Below are 15715 nucleotides of genomic sequence, written 5' to 3'. Positions count from 1 at the left end.
TTGGTAGTGCCACCTTGTATTTGTATCACTGACTCCAGTAATGCAAGATCAGTGAGGTTGAGGGCGGGCTACCTGTCATGGATTATTATTGCGGGGCACTGCTCGCTATGAAAAGTAGTTTCTTAATGATAGCTTACAGTAAACATTCTAAGAGCAGTGGACAATTTTGTTCAATTCTTTCCTGCTTCAAATGGGATGTGACTGACTTAAATAGCATCCTTGGTGAAGCTGCAAAGTTCATGTCATGTGCCTGAACAATGTTGTTTCAACACAAGCCAAGAAGCTTAGTTAAATTTGGGCAGGGGTTCTGTTTGGAGAAGCTGTTGAATCTTTCTCTTATAGCTTAGAGAGATCTTTTGTGTTTTTTACCCCTTCGATAGGACAAAAACTTTGAGTCTGTTCCCAGGATTAAAAAGAGCACAGGGATTCCCCGAAGTTTCATGATGGAGGTGCAGGACCCTAATACCAAGGGTGCCATGCTCACAAACACAGGGAAATATGCCATCCCAACTATTGATGCGTAAGTATGCAGGTCTTTAGAACCTTTAGAACAGAAATGTTGTCTCTAACGTTCAATATTCCTAGCTAGAGCTTTGCAACTAGGGAATCTTATTTATTGTAAGCAGCATATTTGTTAAAAAAACAAAATAAAAATGTCATAATAAGAAATAATTGTGAATGCTTGTGACAGTTCATTTATGGCATCAGACAATGTCTTCGGCATCAGACAAAAACATTGCTTTTCAAAAACACCTCCAGAAACACCTGGTTTTACCATTTTGCTGCTGCAGTAGAGGGAAAGCCTCCTGTTTATTGATTTCTCCTGGAACTATTCTCTTTGATAATTCTGGTTTGATTCTGTCCTCCAGTGTTTTGGTTTGAAATTGTAAACTGCTTGAGTTCATTGAATATAAGGCAGGATGTTGTTAGAATATAGTATTTATTTGACTAGGCCTGTGACTTGGGTCAAATCCACACCATAAACAGAACATTACTTCTATCCACAAACTGTAGCTTGTTAAGAGTGCTGGGAATTGTAGTGTTGAGTTCTTTGGGCAGAAAGGTGGGATACAAGTGGAATAAATAATAATAAATATTAAACACATATATTTAATGCTTAACATCATGTATTGTCTCACCTTTTTAAGACCAAGATGTGTGTCTGTGTTTTCAGTGCTGCTTATGCTATAGGAAAGAAAGAGAAGCCCCCTTTCCTGCCAGAGGAGCCATCGTCTTCCTCAGAAGAAGATGACCCTATTCCAGATGAGCTTTTGTGTCTGATTTGCAAAGATATAATGACTGATGCTGTGGTCATTCCCTGCTGTGGAAACAGCTACTGTGATGAATGTGAGTTCCATGAACTGGCTTGTGTGTGTCTGAATGTGATGGGAGAAGAGCAAGGCTGATTGGGTTTCCCCACTTCTAGCGTTAGCTGAGGAGAATAGAAGAGTGTTGCGTACTTACTTGCACCTGGACTGCTTCATTACTGTTTTTATGAGGCAGGAACTGGACTCGTTAATTTTTAGCCAAAATTTTTACTCTTCCTTTGACCCACAGAATTCTACTTTTTCCTTAAGTTCATTGGCGTTTTGGCTATATGGTACACTCTAAGATGTCAAAAGCCCTTTCCACAGTAACTCAAGAGTGGCTTTTTTAGTGTGGTTGCACCTGTTCTATGGAACAACATCCCTCTTGAGATAAGACAAGAGCTGGCTATCTGCACTCTTTTGAAACAGTTGAAGACATTTTTGGTCTGCAAGGCTCTGCCATGGGTGCTCATTTGGTGTGATTTTCAATTTCATCCACTATTATTTTCTGTAGATTATAGCTGTTTTGTACATCATCTTGATGTACAAAAGAAGGCAATTAATAATAATATTCATAATAAAAAAGCTGAAACTGTTGTCTTGCTTAAATTCTGACCTGGAATGCTTTATAAAGCAAGGACATTCCTTTTCAGGCATTGGAGTTTCCCTCTGCACCTCCATGCCTCTAGAAGGACAACCACCCACCCCCTTCCGGAGCAGCGGCTTTTCAGGAGGCATATGGGACTGCAGTGGGTGTACAGCTTTGGGACATGCCCTTTGGATCCCAAAGTTGCTACTAGATTTCTGTACTGATCTACTATTTTGTGACCTTTGCAGTGTCCTTTTAGTTACAGCACATCCACATTTAGAAGACTTCTGGCATTTGTTGTTTGCAGTCTTAGTAGCTGTGCTAGTACATGTGTACCATTGAGCAGAGTGTGAAGATTTATATAACAGTTACACATTTCACATGGCATTGAAAAATCATTCACAGGTATCAGAACATCGCTGCTAGAATCGGAGGAACATACCTGCCCAAATTGTCATCAGACAGATGTTTCTCCTGATGCGTTAATTGCCAACAAATTTTTACGCCAGGTAACGTGAGATCTATCTGTATCCAGTTCTGCATGCCTGAGTGTACATCTCTTTCCGCCTTATTCTTACTGATCCACTGTGTTGGCCCGGATGAGAAGGGGTGGGAGTTAAGCTGGTTTGGTCCCTCTGTGACCTGCCACCCAAGAAATTGACCCACATGCTGTGTCCCTTCCTGCAGTAAAGGTATCCACAGCAAGATCTGATTTTTTATGACCTCACCAGGCCTGATACCAAGTAGCACAGATGTTTTGATGCAATCTTAGGGAAGCTTTGATATGCTTAATCATTTCTCTTGACTGGTGATTTTTCTTCTCTAGGCTGTAAATAACTTCAAAAACGAAACTGGCTACACAAAAAGACTTCGCAAACAGGCCCAGCCACCTAGACCGGTAGTTCAGCGGAATGTGCCTTCATTACAAAGGCCAACAGGTTCCAGGCAGCAGGATCCCCTCATAATTCCAGCCACTTCTGCTCCTCTTCTTACACCTGCATCCCTCACCTTGTCATCAGCTCCTGGCCAATCAGTATCTTCAACAGCCACGTTGTCAGTCAGCCATTCTGCCACCACATCTGCTAGTGAGGTCTCTGCACCAATGTCCCTGGCAATTCATGCTGACAAGCCACAAGGACCTTTCCGGTAGGTCGATTTGTAGAAAGAGGCCACTAGATTGACAGCTTGTCTTCGCTTTTATACTGTCCTGGGCTCTGGTAGTGTTGTGTCTAACCATTTGTATGCCTATCTCCCTGGAAGGATTGATTGCCAGTTCTTGAGTGTGTTAGTATGTCTTAGTAACTTTTCTAAGGCTGGCAGTGAGTTTTTAAGTTACATGGGGTTCTTAGAAATCAAATCCAAAGTAAGGTATTTCAAGCCCAATGCTTGCTTTTGGCCTGTTAAAATTGAGTGTTCTTATGGGAGGGAAATGATGCTTATATGTTTTAATGAGTTACTACATTGTTTTGAATTTCATGCAATCTCCAGGGATTGATTGATATTGCTATGCTTGTATCACATTTTGCCTTTTAAGATTTTAGGTTTGAAATCTTAAAAGACAAAGTGAGCTAGGTGAAGCTGTGAGAATATCCTAGTGAATTTCAAGAATTTCTCCTTTGGGTGCTGCAAGCATCCAAGAAAGCAATAATCATTCTTTATCTGTATTATTTGATTAAATTTCAAGCTACAATGTTCTCATCGGCCGTCAGCTCAATTCAGATAGTCCTCAAGAGCCATGCCATGCTATAAATTGCCAATTTGGATATCACAGCAAACTGATTAACTTTAAACAGGAAATGGAGAATGGGAGGCAGGGCAGGAGGGACCTGGTGAATCCATAGCATGTCAATTCTCCTGAAACCATGGCTTGGAAGGTTCTCCAGAGCCTATCCACACCACATGAGGCAGATTAACATCTCATTGAAAAACTTAGTCATAGCACAGTTCCTTTCTGAACAATGCACCTCATCTGTTTAACCGCAAAACAGTTTCTTCATAGAGAGGTTCTCCCAACCATTTAATTATGTGTGTTGATTTGTTTTGCCTGCCCTTCCCCACCTTTTTAAAGTATTGTGAATATGACTACCTCCAGGGTCTGCAGAATGACTTTGTAGCACCCAGTCTCTCGTTTTCAGTCTCTTGCCTAGTAGTTCCTAACCTTGAATTTGCCTCTTTCACTGCAGTGAGGGCGATGGTATTGGACCAGCTGCTGCTATAGTGACTGCCTCAGAACACTCAAAGCCACCTTCTACACTGTCAATTAATACTGTGATGGAGGAGAAGGTAAGCTTTGTTTTGGAACTAAACTTGTTTGCACATTTTAGCAGCATCACAGTCTAATTCTGTTCCTCTTCCTTTCTGCAGGGCTATCAGGTTCCTGTGCTTGGGCAGCCGGCTTTGCCAGGACAGCTGGGCTGTCATGGGCATTCAATACCCACCATGGGTAAGTGGTACAACTTTGCTCTTGGCTATTTTTTGCAATAGGCCTACCATCTACATTTAATAAGCAACTTCTTCCCCTTTTCAACATAGGTCAACCGATGAGAACTAATCCTGTTCGCTCTGCAGGCAATAGGTCAGGCTGGGAGCCGTAAGTATACCTCCAAAACATATTTTTTGTATCTTAGGTAGTAAGTTTAGAACATGATAAGCACATTAAACAGCTTGATATGCATAGAGAGGCTTTTTAAAAAGTTGCTGGTTAAAGGATCTAGTTTGGTATCGAGCAACACTCTAACCTCACTCCATTTTTTAAAGTGTCAAACTGTTATCGGGATTCGGGGACACCTTTAAAGTCCTAGATTAGAAATAAATATTATTGATTTCAAAATAACTCCAGTTTATTATAAAAAATATTATTTATCGATACTGCATTCCAGAAAAATAGAGCTGTATCCAACGAAGACATTGCATGATTGAAACAACTTCTGCTTGTGCAGTGGACCTTCTCCTCCTGCTGCAGCCCAACCCCCGAATCTACTCTGGGGGTTCCCCAATACCCCATGGCAGGTTTGGGAAAAGATGTTGGGGGTGCTTGTGAGGAGGAGAGAGAGGGAAGTTCCGTTTCACAAGTGGAAGTTATTCAACTCAACACAGTTAAATACAAACTCTTATCTAGTCCAAAAGCTATTGGGGATACATTGAACCCCACAATGTCTACTCAAATTGCTCATTGAGCTATCGGTAAGCCCTAGAGGAGAAAACAGAAGAGATGCATAAATGAAATACTGAACTTTTAACAGAAGAGAAGATGAACTAGAACCCAAGCAAGGCCTAGTAGGTTTTTTCTTACAAATGATAAATCAGTGTTGAAAGCCAGCTTAGAGGAGAATTAACTGCTTAAGATAAGATTCATTCCTGTGATTTAGTAGACCCCTGCAATACTTTGTTCTGGGGCTTTGTACACACAGGAATGTGCAGACAAACTGGACAGAAGATGTACTCCAGTGCGCTGAACACTAAAGTTATTTTACCTACCCTGTTTTGATAAGTTGCTGGGGATAGAATAGGCCCCAGTTAGTGAGTAGTTTCACTTTCCCATTCATTTCAACAGGGTAAATCAGCCTCTGACAACTTAGTAAATTAACAATTTTAAAAATAATTGAAAGGAGGCAGAGAGCAAAATGAGATGTTACAGGACAACTGACTCCATAATTGCTGAGGAATATGTGGAGTAGGTTTGCAAAACATTTTACAGCATATTTGCAGCAGTTGCTGGTACCAACATCAACATCATTAGCTGCCATTGGGCTAAAATAGGTAGTTTTTAGCACAGGGTGAGGGCCGGGGTTTCAAATTGCCAGGCAGCAGAATTTAGATTGCTTGAAGGCACCCTCAAGTTTTTGAATTGCAAGCCATAGGCAGAGGGTAGAGAAATCCAAACCCTGACAGGTCTGTATTAGACATACTGTGCTAGGTATCCTTTTTTAACATCTACAAAATGCCAGTGTACAAAAGAAATGCAGTTGTGATGGGGATGCTGGATGGCAGGCATTTAAAACAGCAGCAGTAGCAGATTAACTAATGTTCATGAAAGGCTTGGAGGAGGAAAACTGTGGTAAGTGTTGTGTGTGATAGGGAGGGCTCTTGGGAGGATCTGTTGAACCGGAAGTGCTGAGGGGGAGCAAAAGAACAGTTTAGACTGGGTAGGCCGTAAGACTGAGGATGGGCAGTTACTGCAGAGGGGTGCTATCCATTTCACGTTTCTCTCTTGAGAACAAGGGGCAAGTGTAACACTCAGTGACAACGTGTTTTTGGGTTTCTTTAGAAGTTCAAACCGAGGACGCCCGCATAGTGACCGTACACAAAGGACTCAGGCCCCAACACTGCCAGCATCAACACCAGTCTTTGTGCCCGTGCCTCCTCCTCCCCTGTATCCTCCTCCTCCCCATGCACTTCCTCTTCCACCGGGGGTACCTCCACCACAGTTTCCTCCTCAATTTCCACCTGGTCAGCCTCCACCTGCTGGGTACACTGTCCCCCCTCCGGGATACCCCCCAGCTCCAGCAAACATATCAACACCTTGGGTACCAACACCAGTACCAACGGCTCATTCAAATGCCATCCCAACGACACAAGCACCTCCTCTCTCTAGGGAGGAGTTTTACAGAGAACAGCGGAGACTTAAAGAGGAGTAAGTATTTGGCTCTGAATGAAGTTCCGTTATATTTCATTCTTCTGTTTCCGTAGAATATCAGACTGCAAAACTATGCTAAAAATGCGTCTGCCGTAAGCAAAAATGACATATAACGTGAGATTTCAAATGTTGGTTTTCACCAATAAAAATAATCCTTCAGATCTCAAACCCAGAAAACTGTAATTCTAACAAAATGCCATGAAGCATCTCTTGGAAACCTGCGTTGCTTTTTGCTTTGTTGTAGCATGTTCACATCTCAGTTGCATGCAGAGTCCTTTTTTGAGTGGTGTGGTTCTCTGAATGCCGCCTTTAATATTGCCCAATGACCTGACATCACGATCTCTCACTTTTGACAGGGAAAAGAAAAAGTCAAAGCTTGATGAGTTTACAAATGATTTTGCTAAGGAACTGATGGAATATAAAAAAATCCAGAAGGAACGCAGGCGCTCTTATTCCCGGTAATTGTTTTTATTGTGCCTGTATAGATGAGCCGGAACAAAATCCCCCGTTCTTTTCACCTTGCAGATCCCTATTCAGTCCCTGGCATCATATCTAGTTTTTGGGTCTTATGTAGTACAGAGATGGGGAAAGATTCTACCACTCAGTGCCAATGGTACTGGGCAAGGTGGGCTAACAGTCAGAAATAGCATGGCTTATTGCAGGTACAGGGAACCTCTGGCCCTTCAGATAATGCTGAAGTACATCTACCATCAGCCCCTCAGCAAGCATAACCAGTGGCCAGGGATGATGGGTGTTGTAGTTCAGCAATATCTGGAGGGCCAACGGTTCCCCAAACCTGGCTTACTATGTTCATAGGCATTTTTCCTATGAAGACTAATGCAGGATACAGATTTGCATCTGTTGTCCTACATTTCAACCTTGATGCTAACTGCAGGCAATGTTATACAACAACTTTTCCCCAATATTCAGAGGAACAACATGCTCTGAACTTGCTAAGGCTTTGAAAGAAATATTGTTTTGGATTTTTAAGGGTTAAATAGTTCCTGGGCTATTTTGAGAATGCACACAAAATGTCCAGTAGTAGCTTTCTGTGAAAGTAACCTCTGAAATAAAGGCTAATGATTGTCTGCAGACCAAATAATTTCTGGATACTCTGTTAGCTAGTCACATAGTGCATGAAAATGTTTCCCAAAGAGGAGCTGTCACCATCAGCTGGTGAATTGCTTCTTAAATATTGGGTGTACAAAAGCAATTTGTCATAACTTATTTGGTGCAGAGTGAGGAGCTATTCTTCATTGACAATAGTGATAATAATAAAGCTGTAAAAGTCCCACTGAGCTTGAATGAGTTGTTAGGGGTGCCCAGAAGAGCTCTGTGCATTGTCTCCTTCTAGGTATCTCCAGTGACTGCTTCATAACAGATTCTGTGACAAAAAAGGGAATGCTCTTCACTGTGGTTGTGCCACATAATTTGTACAAAAGTGAAGACGCTACAGTTACACATCTTTCCTTCCCCCTCCCCCTTTGCTTTGTTTCTTAAGGTCCAAATCGCCATACAGTGCATCTTCATACTCAAGAAGTTCCTATACGTACTCCAAGTCCCGATCGGGCTCATCCCGTTCTCGATCCTATTCTCGGTCATTCAGCCGTTCCCATTCCCGCTCCTACTCACGGTCTCCTCCCTACCCACGGAGGGGCAGGGGGAAGAGTCGGAACTACCGTTCCAGGTCAAGATCCCACGGCTATAACCGCTCAAGATCCAGGTCACCCCCCTACAGAAGATATCATTCTCGATCGAGGTCTCCAGTTTACAGAGGCCAGTCCCCAAACAAGCGCCCTGTTCAGCAGGCAGAAGGGGAAAGGGAATACTTCGGCCGATACCGAGAAATTCCACCTTACGACATGAAAGCGTATTATGGCAGATCCGTGGATATGAGAGACCCATTTGAGAAAGAGAGATTCCGGGAGTGGGAGACCTACCGGGAGTGGTACGAGAAATACTACAAGGGCTACACAGCTGGAGCCCAGCCCAGGCCTTTGCTTAACAGGGAGAACTTCTCTCCAGAGCGCTTTGGTCCTCCTGGCCCTAGGCGAGAGAATTCCCCATACGTTCGGGGCCGTAGAGACGATTACCCTGGAGGGCTGGGCCATCGGAATCGGAATGTAGGTACTGGCTACTCTGAGAAGCTTCCAAGTAGAGAGGGCCATGGCATGAAAGAGGTGGCCAAACTGAAAGACAAGGAGGTTGAGATCCCACCAGGAGAGGCGAAGGGAAACAAACACAAGAAGCACCGCAAGAGAAGGAAGGGGGACGAGGGCGAAGGCTTCCCCAATGTTGACCTGTTGGAAGGCTCGCGGAAGCCACGGGATCCTGCCCCTGGGGAAGAGGGCAGCAAGCCTGACCCACTCTTCATGCTCCCAAGCAGGGATGATGCTACTCCTGTCCGAGATGAGCCAATGGAAGCAGATTCCGTTGCCTTCAAACCCACTTCTGACAAGGAAAGGAAAGAGAAGCCAAAGGCAAAAGCCGAGAAGACAAAGCGAAAAGCAGAAGGCCCTGCCACTACCAAGAAAGAGGTGCAAGTGAAGCCAGCTAAAGCACCCCAAGAGAAAGTGGAGGCAGATCGTGAAAAATCCCCCCGGGCAGATCCTCCTGCGAAAAAAGCCAAGGAGGAGTTGCCAAAGGCTGATCCTATCAAGTCAGTGTCCTCTCAGAAAGATGAGAAGGCACTTGGTACGCCACGCAAGGTTCATCCCCGAAGCTCAAAAGAGCATCCAGAAACCAGATCAACCAAGGAGGAGAAGGCCAAGAAAGATCCCCCCAAGGAAGTCAAGCAAGAGAAGCAATCGAGTAAGGAGGAGAAGTCAAAGAAACCTGTGGACAAGAACAAGCCTGTGGATGCAAAGCCAGAGAAAAGGAAAAGGAAAGGCGAGGAAAAAGGAGACAAAGATCACGAAACGCCGTCGTTAAAAATGTCCAAACCTGACATTGTAGAGTCGAAACCATTGCCAAAGGGGAAAACTGAGCCAGATGGTGAAAAAGCAGAGAGGACCCCTGAAAAGGACAAAGCTCTTTTGCCAGTTGCTCCAGCAAAAAAGATTAAGCTGAACCGAGAAACTGGCAAGAAGATTGCCAGTGTTGAAAATGTCCCCCCAGTGAAGGAGGCTCCAGCCGAGAAGCCTGAGCCACCCCCCAGCAGCAAAGGGAAACAAGAGAAGGCGAAAGGAAAGCTGAGGAGGAAAGCCGCAGCTGCCGATGGATCTGGTCTGACGCTGGTTGATTATACCAGGTACCTCCTGATTAAAACTTAAAAATTAATTTCACTTCCTGTCCATGTCATGTTGAGTACTGCCTCCTTTCTTAGGCTTTGATTTGGCCTCTCTTAAACCCAGGTGGGAATACAAGATAAGTAGCTGACGTTGGCTGGTCTGGATCTGGATCTTTCGTCTTATGGACAAGCCAGATCAATCCCTCTGATATAGATCAGTTGCCCTCCAGTCCCAAGCAGTCCAGATTGAGTCATGGCCTTTTAATTTCCCTTCTAGCATGAGGTTTTTTATGAAGCAATTTGCCCACCTTTCCTTGATGTCTGGGCTGTGTCGGTTATTTTGTGCCTGTGGCTAGGTAAAGTGCACTTGCCATTGGCCATTGGAAATCTCACTTCAGCATTTTCCATCGAAGGGAAGGAATCATTGCCTGATGTGGCTTACTAGTGTTAATTTATCAATGCTACTCTGTGATCTGTGGGTGAGGGGGCCTTTCAGAGTTCTTCATTTGCCCTAGAGGCCCATTCTCCCCCTCCCCCCTGTCATACCCACCTGTCACAATATCATTTGATGTCAGGTGTGCAAAGTGCCCTCATGACAGGTGGGGAAAATAGCCTAATTGGCTGTGTCAGGCAATGATTATTTTCCCTTGATGGAAAATGCTAAAATAAGACCTGCAAAGGGTCACCCAGGCTTGATGGGAAGGCTACATCGGGATTTGGATCCACTCAGGAGCTCCTGATTGAAGTTCCCAAGCAGACCTGATGTCTGCTGAAAGCAGTAGTTTTATATTCCATGCCAAATGCAAACAGCAAAGAAACAATTGGGAGCCTCTGCAAGAACCACTTGCATTCGGCACTGTTTCATTTTGGCACTGAGTGCCCACTATGCTACTTTTGGCCAGGTTAGATCCACTCCAGTGGATCTGATCTGGCAGCACGGCTTGCATTCCTTGCTGCATTTTAACAACATTGAATGCATGGCACACTTGCAAAAGAACAATCCCGCTTGCCAAGCATGGACTGCAGAAGGTTTGCCATAGCTGAATCCAGCCCACTGTGTCAACGAGGTTCCCTGCGCCTTTTGTTGTCAAACAGAAATCTCTTGAGTCACAACAGCCCCTCTCTCTAAAGTGTAGGCTGAGAAGAATTAAGGCTTGGTTACTAAGTTTACTTTTCTGTAGTGGGAAAACGCACATGTGGCCTGGATAGGGGGGGGTGGGACTCTGGACCCCAATGTTCCTGAGGGAAAAAATAAACCCCAGGCCAGTTCCTGGATGCAAGGGCTGTTTTCTATGTGAAAATAAAATAGTAAAGTGGGGCTTTTGGCCCTGTAAAAAAAAAGAATATCCCCACAATCTAAACTTGGAATTAAATTATGCTGCTTTGATGTCTTCCTTAAGAGGCTGTCTTTGGTTTTTCCTTCCTTAGCACCAGTTCTGCTGGAGGAAGCCCTGTGAGAAAGTCAGAAGATAAGCTGGACATGAAGCGAACTGTCATCAAGACCATGGAAGAGTACAACAATGACATAACAGCCCCTGCCGAAGATGTCATCATCATGATCCAAGTTCCTCAGTCCAAGTGGGATAAAGACGATTTTGACTCTGAGGAGGAAGAAGAGGAGGACGACGTTAAATCTGTGCAAGTTCCCTCTGCAGCTGGGAAGCCCTCGAGTGTCGTCAAGAATGTCAGCACAAAGCCATCCAACTCCCTCAAACACAGTGAAAAGGATCCTGAAAGTTCACAGCCTGAGTCCAAAAACTCCAAAACAGTGTTATTGTCCAATGAGAAAGGGAAACTCAAAGAGAGGGATCACGCTGCATCTGACAAAGACTCTTCTGAGAAAAGGAAGAGTGGCACTCAACAGGAGAAGGAGCGCTCCGAACGCAGTGCCGAACAAGGCAATGCAAAGAATTGCTCTTCTAACTCTTCCAAAGAGGCCAGGTCTTCAGATAAACATGAAGCTGCCCATGGGTCCTCTGGGAAGGATTTCACTCCTAACTGGGACAAAAAGTCTGACTACGACAGCAGCAGTAGCAGAGACTATTCTGGTTCCAAGCGAAGAGAGGAAAGGAGCGACCTGGCACGGAAAAAGGTCTCTCCTCCTCGCAGCCGTGATTCTGCCACCTCTGGACAAAAAAACAAGGCCAGGGATGAGCGAACGGAGCAGCCCAAAAAGGAGGCTGGGGACTCAAAGCGAGGCAGTTACAGCCCTCCGAGGGACCGGAGGCCAAATGACCACAAAGCTCCTTATGACTCCAGACGTTCTACAGAACAACACAAGTCCCAGGAGAGGAGTTCGGGCAAGGAGAGAGAGAAACGCCCGTCCTCTGAGACTACCTGGAGCAACAAGGAGAGGGTGGCAGGTGGGAACAAGTCCTTGCACCGGCGCTGCTCACCAGAGGCAAGAGAGCCAGGGACAACGGTGCCGAATGACAAGGGCACCACCAAGCCGAAGCCACTGCCCAGCCACTCTGCCCGTCTCTCGTCTGACCCAACGAGGGAGACGGACGAGGCAGCTTTCGTCCCAGACTACAATGAGAGTGACAGCGACAGCAACTTCTCTACAAAGCAAGAGGACTCCCCTGGAAGAGCCACCCGGGAGGGGAAGGATAAGGCCCCCGAGAACAGTAAGCCCAAGGAGGGAGTGGTGGGGACAGCAGTCTTGGCCCCCCCAGCTGGCGGGAGCCAGAGCAGCCCCAGCATCAGCCGCAGCCAGAGCCCTTCTGAGAGCCAAGGCCGGAGCCGCAGCAGCAGTGCCAGCTCGGCCGACAGCCAGGACAGCAAGAAGAAGCGGAAGAAGAAGGACAAGAAGAAGCACAAGAAGCACAAAAAGCATAAGAAGCACAAGAAGCACGGCGGGACAGAGTCGGAGGCAGAGCGGAGCCAAAAACACAAACACAAGAAGAAGAAGTCGAAGAAGAACAAGGAAAAGGAGAAAGGAGACGACCAAAAAGCTAAGGCGGCCCCCCTCTAGGGCGGAGGGCGGGGCAGGGGGTGGACTGACCTACAGAGGGACTGAGTCGCCTGTGTGAAATTTTGTTATAATGTAAACAAACGAGAGCCTTGTAAATAATGCCATGACGGGCCCTGTGCTGCACTTACACAATTGCTGCTTGATTTGATTTTTACATCAGAGCTTTATAAAGTGAACATTTTGTACAGACTTGTGAGTTGTGACCATGTGATATGGGGGAGGGAGGTGGGTTTTTTATTTAATTTTATTTTTATTTGGGGGGGCTCTTTTAACCACCATTAAAATAGTTTGGGTGGTGTTTACTGTACTGTGAAAAAATTCACACTTAATTTTTTTTTTTTAAATTGCCTGTCAGGAAAAAGAAAAGGGCTGATATCGGTTCTAAAATATCAGCCAGAGGACTTGTGGAATGCATTACAGCCCTGTTCTGTTACTTTTGGATTACAATAAAAAAAGAATTCATTAAACTTTATAATCAATGTGTTAGATTTGCAGCACCAGCTTTAATCAGGCAAGGAAGGGAAGGTGACCCTCACCTCCCCAATGAGCTCTACCCTTCATGAGAAATTGTCTGTCTCTGACAGAATTTATTGGTTTAACACAGAGAATGTTAAACTGGAGGGTGGGTGGCTAGGAAGCTCTGTGAGCATTAATCTTCGAAAGCAGTCAAGTTCACTCTTCCTTGTAGAGAACTTGGACTAGTAAATGCATCATCCTAGGAGGCTGCGTGCTTAAAGCAGCACTCCTCAAGCCTTTGCAGGTGGGCTCCCTTTGGGGACCTGAACACGATGTGTGACCCCTTGCCATTGGACCCATATTGGTCCACATTTTGATGCATAGTGAGGATGGTGGTTGGGGTAAACTGGTTTAAATGGAAGCTTGGCTTTCCAACCTGGCTGATTCAAGGTTACATGACAGCCAGCAATAATTGCCTCAGGCAGGATTCCAGACTGACACAGGGCCCTTTAGCTTGGTGAGTAACAACCCAAACCCTATGCTCTGCTAAGCAGCCAGAGCAGGTGGCTGGGGCTCGTTCTGTGCAGCTAGCCAGCATTGGCTCCTGCCAGCAATTTGGGAGAGTCATTTCAGCCTTTCATTATCAGCACTGTCAGTTGTCAATTCTGTCAGACTTAAGATTTTTGGAGGGGAAATTGTTTGTTTTTTTTGTTTTTTTTTAAATTGGCATGTCTTGTTGCCTCAAAAGGTTAAACACCAAGTAAGGAGTTCCTGTTTTTAATAAGAAAAATATATATCCTGCAGCATTAAATTGCAATGCTAGTTTTCTAATGCCTCAAAATTTCAGGTAAAATCATGGAATGGTGCTGTCAGTTGAACATGAAATTTTCTCTGACACTTTGGAGAGTGGGTGCTGCATTGCTCCTGCTCTCCTCAGTGGGCCAAAGAAAGTCCTAATATTCCTCCACAGTGTTAGAGCAAGCAGACAAAAAGGTACAACCCTAACTTGGCTGTTGCACACTAATACTTGGCTGTGATTCCCTCCGTTTTCCTAGCCCTACACATGGTTGCAAAGTGGTCACTGGGAGTTTCCACAAGAGGTATTAAACAAAAGAGGAGCTTGCTGGATCAGGCCAATGGCCCATCCAGTCCAGCACCCTATTCTCACAGTGGCTAGCCACTTGCCTCTGTGGGAAGCCCACAAGCAAGACCTGAGTGCAGCACCTCTTTCCCCAATTGCATTTTCTAGCACCTGCCATTACTGCCTCTAATAGTGGAGGTAGCACAGACCCCTTGTGACTTGTAGCCATCGATAGCCTTCTTCTCTGTGAATATGTCTAGATCACCTTTAAAGCCACTGAGGTTGGTGGCCATCACTAGTGCTTACAAAAGTAAATTGACATAGGTAGACACTGTTCTGTGAAAGGCTGTTCAAATATGGACTCCAGCACTCCTGCCGCAGGTTATCTAGACGTAATTCACAGAGGAGAATACGGCTATCAATGGTTACAAGGGGTGTGTGCTACCTCCATTATTAGAGGCAGTAATGATCACAGAACAGAGGTGAAAGACTTCCCTTTTTTCGATACGTACGCTGTGATCCTGTTACTGCAGCCTCAGCTATCATTAACATTTCTGAAAGACTTTTCACATGTACCGCTTGCCAAGTCAGGACTCCGTCATCCAACTTATAGTGTGACTTTGGTGCCGAAACACAAGGCTACCTTTCATCTCTGGAATTTCATCTCCGTTTCAGCACAGCTTTCCAACCTGCCAAGTTCATTTTCGTCCTTGATTTTGTCTTTGGTGGTTCCCCTCACAACTTTGTGTCATTTGCAGATTTGATGAGCTCCCGTATGCCTTTGCCACCACAAATTTATAAATACATTTACCACCTCGGGACCTAGGCCAGAGCCTTGTGGAGTTCCAGATGAGACAGCTCTCCAGGTGGATGTAAGCCATTAATGGGTACTCTGGGGCTGTTGTTCAACCAGCTGCAGATCCACCTAACAGTAGCATCATCCTGCCCATATTTTAACCATAGGTCAAAAATATTATCGTGAGAGAATTTATCATATGCTCTTTTGCAACCAAGTAATACTGTCTACCACATTTCCATGAACTACTAAGTTAGTAGCTAAGATAAAATTGATTTGGCATGTTTTGTCCTTCAGAGACCCTCACTGGTTTAGTAATTTCCCATGTTTTGAAGGGGCAGGTACACGTTTTTTTCCTCCCATATCAGTTTTGTCCTAACAGTCAGGTTATGTTTGGACCTGGGTATATGAAATTCAGAGTTCCACTCACCCTTAACATTTCAACACCACCATGAGCAATTCAACCAAGGCTGTTGGAGAAGCCCAATAATGCTTCAGAACATACTGGGGTATTTGTTAAAGTTGGTTGCTTATAGATATTCACTTAAATGGGGCTTCTTAAAAGTGGCATCCCATTATGCTGAGGACTACAGCCCTCTTCAACAACAACTCTGGTTCAGTGTTTTGGATTTGGTTCCTCTCTATCT

General features: G+C 44.9%; 1 protein-coding gene across 4 annotated transcripts in view; it reads left to right on the top strand.

Annotated features, from left to right (window-relative positions):
• The window catches only part of RBBP6 (RB binding protein 6, ubiquitin ligase), a gene marked incomplete at its 3' end in the record, with an annotated part of 29768 nt that extends 16558 nt beyond the window's left edge, over positions 1 to 13210 (top strand). The window contains exons 7-17 of one of the 4 annotated variants that reach the window (XM_081170819.1): positions 381 to 520; positions 1175 to 1347; positions 2302 to 2405; positions 2723 to 3042; positions 4080 to 4179; positions 4261 to 4339; positions 4429 to 4486; positions 6164 to 6529; positions 6889 to 6990; positions 8034 to 9782; positions 11190 to 13210. In XM_081170819.1, coding sequence (XP_081026945.1) covers positions 381 to 520; positions 1175 to 1347; positions 2302 to 2405; positions 2723 to 3042; positions 4080 to 4179; positions 4261 to 4339; positions 4429 to 4486; positions 6164 to 6529; positions 6889 to 6990; positions 8034 to 9782; positions 11190 to 12735 — 4737 coding nt within the window. Of the gene's footprint in view, positions 1 to 380; positions 521 to 1174; positions 1348 to 2301; positions 2406 to 2722; positions 3043 to 4079; positions 4180 to 4260; positions 4340 to 4428; positions 4487 to 6163; positions 6534 to 6888; positions 6991 to 8033; positions 9783 to 11189 lie in introns of those variants that run through there. The other 3 variants (XM_081170820.1, XM_081170821.1, XM_081170822.1) reach the window with 3 other exon arrangements.
• Positions 13211 to 15715: the final 2505 nt, after the last annotated feature.

The sequence above is a fragment of the Podarcis bocagei genome (genome assembly GCF_964188305.1).
Source record: "Podarcis bocagei genome assembly, chromosome: 14".
In the NCBI taxonomy this organism is placed as follows: domain Eukaryota; kingdom Metazoa; phylum Chordata; class Lepidosauria; order Squamata; family Lacertidae; genus Podarcis; species Podarcis bocagei.
This window is presented reverse-complemented; position numbering and strand designations above follow the sequence as displayed.